General features: G+C 34.1%; 1 protein-coding gene across 1 annotated transcript; it reads right to left on the minus strand.

Moving 5' to 3' along the window:
* Positions 1-5: 5 nt before the first annotated feature.
* On the minus strand, positions 6-3500 carry LOC112689864 (UDP-glucuronosyltransferase 2B2-like; the record flags this gene model as incomplete). The annotated part of the gene is made up of 5 exons (XM_025563735.1): positions 3261-3500; positions 3108-3196; positions 944-1824; positions 279-498; positions 6-181 (listed from the first exon to the last, which is right to left on the minus strand). Coding segments are annotated over exons 3-5 (1236 nt in total), but the record flags the coding sequence as incomplete, so codon positions are not given.
* Between the last annotated feature and the right edge of the window lie 2044 nt (positions 3501-5544).

A 5544-nucleotide genomic window follows, 5' to 3' on the forward strand; every position in this document is an offset into this window, starting at 1 on the left:
GTTTCTTTATTCACGGTCAACAGGTCCATGGAAATCGCCATGCCTGCATCGACCAAGTTTTCGATATTCCTCGGTTGATCGTAACAGAACGGAAATCCAAGTACTGGTACGCCGGCGTCTACAGCTTCGTACACTCCGGATATACCACCGTGACTGATGAACAATTTCACTTTAGGATGCACTATACGAGTACATGTAGGTACGGCATTAAATTTAAATACGTTTATTATAATTGCGCGTTATGCATCTCGAATACAGTGAATGTTTTAATGTCTTACATAACACGTCACGTTGCGGAAACCAATTCATGGTCATCACGTTCTCTGGTTTGTCTTTCATCTCACCCTCGTACTTCCACAAAACTCTCTGGGGAAGTTGAGCGAACACTTCTTTAAACGCGTTCTGTACGTTTTCCGGTAGCGACGACATCGACATTACTGATCCGAACGTAAAGTAAATCACTCCGTGTGGAGATCCTTCGATGAATTCCAAAATGTTCTAGAAAACGGATTTGGTTGATTATGATAATAGAAGGATATTAAATCGTTTTACAAACTAGAATGAACGGTAAATGAAGAAAAAAAAAATACAAAATATAACAACTTCGATTAAAAACATTGATGTATCACAACAATATGATTCTTTTAACTCGTTTCATCAAGCCTGCCTAGCATGATCCTCGTATAGAAAAAAAACAGCATCAAAACTTACATATATGCCAATTGAACAGTAATATTTTTACCATGGGCATGCAACGAACATCCGCTGTCGAAACTATTCGTAAATAAGTTTATGAAATTCAATTCTTACCAGAAAATTAACTGAAACCACTGCCCCCTCCCCTACGTAATTCAAATATATTTTTCGAAACAAAAAAAAACCCTAAAAAGATTGCGGCCCATGCGTGAATATGCATCTGACGTTCTGACCGGAATACACTTACTTTTGGTATCCTTTTGGATCGGGCGAGGTGTATGCCGCCGATTTGTACGATGCCTTGCGTCAACGGCCGAGAGGGTTCGGTGATGAAATGGGTGTTGGTGAATGTCAACGACGGTTTGACGAGATCGACCCGGTCGAACGGTTGAGGATTGGACAGCCTTTCCTGACGGTCGGCGTACCACTTCAACGACGAACCGTATACCGTTAACAGAGTGTTGGTCAGGCGTTCGATGAACGTTTTGAGCATGCCGTGACTAGACAGGATGTGTGCGACGACCGCGGGATTGGGATGGTGGCCGAACAACGAGCGTTCCAAGTGGGTAACGATCGGCGACGGCACGACATAGACCAATGGGACGCGAAGCACGGTGGCCACGTACGACACACACTCGGACACCAGCGGCTCGATAATGACTACATCGAAGCCGGCCGAGAGACCATGGCCGTTGCGCAGGACGTCCGTCATCCTCGGGTGTCGGAACGCCATCTCGCAACTCGCCCGCGTGAAGTTCGACAGTTTAGTGATCACCGAAGACACGGTACAGTATTCCTTAATCAGTTGCATCGCGTCCTGCCCTACGCCGCCCTGCATGACGCCGCCGTGCAAGTGCACCTCAGTGTAGCGTTCCCGGTCGCCGTCCAAAAATGGTGTGAACACGGTAACGTTGTGCCCGTGGTCGGTCAGCGTGCGCAGCACCGCACTCATCACGTTCCAATGGCTCTTGCCCGGTACGGTCTGCACCGCCAAAACGTTCATCGCCGCCGCCGGTGTCTCGTACGACGACCCGAGCAGAGCCGCAACGCATATTACCACGACTGTTACGATGGGACCACCGAACATGGCAATGTATTCGGATTTTCTATTCCGAGAGAGCCTCAAACCTGTACGTAATAATAATCGATCACCCATTGTTTTGCACCGGTGACGTAACATGTACGATGTACGTCAGTCCCGGTCCCGACAATGAAGGTTGATCGAGTTTCTACTGTACCACTAAATGTCTCCGCTTGGAGGCCTTATGTTAAAATGAATATTCCGGAGGACTTAGGGATTACTGAAATAGGTACACATTTTTTCGTAATTTTCAAGTTTTTCACCCATAAGGTGCCCATATGCCCAATATAACTTGCATTTTTTTTTAATGGCAACCCTTATTTTTTTCTACGTATTCGAATAGACTTTGTATTTCTAACAATTTTTGTAAAAAAAAATTTTCTATTTTCAAAATTGATCGAATAGAAGTAAGTCAACGATTTTAAGTTATGCATATTCGGTTTTTTACGAAATTTTTAATTTAATTAATTTAATTTTTCTTAACTTAAGTAAACACTATATTACGAGTATTATAAGTAATATTGAATTAATTAAACTTAATTAATAATATTTTTTTTAATTCAAATAATAATAAACAAATAAATTATACTTATTGCTCCCGAAGTTGGAATTTCATGATTCTGAGAATATAAATATATTCTATATTTAATAATTAAACCAAGTGAAATTACGATCATAAATATGATAATTTTTTCTACAGTTCTACTACATTATATAATAAGTTTATTGTACAGGTATATTATTTAATGAACAATTGACCCTTGCAAATTATAACAAATACATATGCTGAATTTTTTTAATAAAAAACATAACTCCCTTAACATTTTTCTGTTTCTAGATTTTCCAACATTTTCGTTGAGCATTGAAGAATTTTCTAGTTGAAAAATTACTTAAGTTAATCGTATATAAAATTAAAAGTGATTTTTCCAAAAACAAATTAAATAAAACAGTAAAAATTTAATATTTTAAGCCATATTTGTTTATTAAGAACTTGTATTCAAACCTAGTCATATTTGTGAACGAATTTTGAAAGAATGATGAACACATTTTCGTTATTATCTTCCCATAAAAAATATCCCTAATATGTTAACAGTCGCCCGAGTATACCTGTTTGAAATTTAATATGATCAACTGTGATTAACTAGCTGATGAACAATTTTTTTATTTTACTATAGTAAACATAACCAGTAATTATAATCTATAGATTATGGGGTTGCTAAATCCAGCCGAATAAGTCGAATGGCAAATCAATTAAAAATTTACCACAGTATTCTAAAAGGTAACGCGATGATATTGACTCTTTAAAATCATACAATAGATAATCACAAACCTTTATAGATCAATAATTAGTACAAACAAATGATTTGGAAAAACTTCACGAACAATGTTTGTATGTAACAAACTGATACCGCTTGGGACCTACAAATCGTAGTGCCGTATTAAATAATGAATGATAATAATTTTTAACTTTGATTCAACTCACTTTGTCTAAAAATCTATGAAAATAAGTATGTAAAACAATAATGAAAATGAAAATTAATAAACAACTCGGTGAAGAAATATAGAGATCATGTTAAACAAGATATGTATGAATAAAGCCACCACGGATCAAACGCGGAATAATAAAACTAACACAAAAGACTAATTATAACTTGCAATTTTATTGTGTTCGTCCATAAGAGAATACTAAACAGATACACGAATACAAACGCGCCTATATCGCTGTCGGTAATACGTTGTTGTCGGTCGTATCAGATAAAAAAATCAACCAAGTTGAACTATTATATGAGTGATGTAGAAAACGATGATTAAATCATGTATCGATGAGATGGAAAAAGATGAAAATAAATAGTATATGTAACCCCCAAAACAATAGGCGCTTAATTATAACATTGGACATTGTCCGTTTTTAATATTTTTATACTAATTGTGTCGATATGCCTATTTCTGATAACGTTTAACATATGTTTTGTAAATGTATTATAATTTAACTGTATTATATTAGTATAATAGATAAGATTACACGTTCGCATACGAGCACGTCATTTCGCCACGTGCAATACGATCAAAGTAATATTGAACAACGGAATTTCTCGGAGGCTTTGTCAGCTGTTTGTGCGGAAAACTATTGCGTCACGCGCGATCAAATGTTTAGCCCCTAACTGTGAATACTTTGATTAGCATTGATGTATTAAAGTAGTCGATCCACAGGTGCACAACATTTCTTCCAATTAATCACTCTCATACATCTACATATTATATGCGAAAGTTGATATCTTATAGCCTATAGGCTATATTATAGCTAATTATTTCAGTAAACCTAATCAACGCAGTGGGTAATTATGTTAAATAATAATCAGAAAATATTTTTAACGATTTCATACATTCGTATGATTCGTAAATTGTATTTCAGCCAAAGCTCATTTACATTGTAATCTGCAATATTTTCAGTCTTGATAAATAAAATTCTCTTGGGTTTTTTCTTTTTGTTATCATTAAAATAATTTTGGTTTTTTATTTATTTAGAAAACAAAATTTAAAACCTATACCGTGTTTAAATTATATGATAAAATATATGAAAGTTAGTTTGAATGGCTTGAGTAAGGACAACCGTTCAACAGTAATGCCTAATTTTTATTTTTATGAGTTATGTAGGGAAACCGTTTTCTTTAATTATTACCGTTTAATATATAAACAAATAAACACATAGTTTATGTAAAAAAAAAAATAAAGAATTAAATTAATTCTTAGCTTGGAGAATTATTATACTCGTACTTGTAAAGTACGACCGGCTTAAAATTAAAAATTCATCATCAGTAATATATCAATACAATCGCAACTATTATTAATTAATAAAAATATCTTTTCGTAATTGTGTTTTAAGTTATCTCTGTGATTTATTGGAAATTATTATTCATAAAATATAAGAGATAAATGAGTTCTAATATAAGTAGAGTTTGGAATAATATTTTTTTATAATGTCTGATTGCTAACCGTCCTTCGATAACTGTTAGCATTTGTAGATCGTTATGTAAAGCATTATTAGTCATGTACCGTAGAGCTCCAGTGATTTTTCTAAGAACTATGAATTCAAAATCGTGTATTGATTTTATATTAGAGAGATTGACTCGGCTCCGATCTGCATACCAGCATGTTCAGAGGAGGTTATAACTTTATGGTATATTAAAGTTTTGATTTTTAGACTGAATAATAATGGGCAAAAAATCATAGGCGACTGTTCTTAAGTTTTCTTTCATTTTTGTAGATATGAATCAAGTTAATCATTAATTTAAACAAACTTCTTAGTACTTAGTTACATGCTGAATTGGCATTGGTAAATTTATATAATTGAAAGATAATTGGGGACAGTCACTAATGCAAAGAGCAAAACTAACTTGAACTGATTTCTTTTAATTTATCTAGTATCTCCAATTGTTTATCCAAATATGAGATCTGATTTAAGTGATATAAATATTTAGTACAATATCGTAGGCAGGTACGATTGGTTCTTAATTTGATGTTAGTATGGCTGCATCATCGGTATATATTGCTAAGATTGAATTAATTGTTCTAGGAAAATATGACCAGTACATAATATAGAGAATAAATAAGGTAAATAAGTATTAGAGATAAGAGAATGTTTTTTAAGAATATGGAAGAACTCGATAATAATTCTCATTCACGTTTTCTTTTCACATTATGAAAAAAATTTAAAAGCATACAAGTAAATCATTTTCAGGCTAAAATATACAACAAACAAAATAACG

This window comes from Sipha flava, unplaced genomic scaffold (genome assembly GCF_003268045.1).
Source record: "Sipha flava isolate LNK unplaced genomic scaffold, YSA_version1 47981_pilon_pilon, whole genome shotgun sequence".
NCBI lineage: Eukaryota > Metazoa > Arthropoda > Insecta > Hemiptera > Aphididae > Sipha > Sipha flava.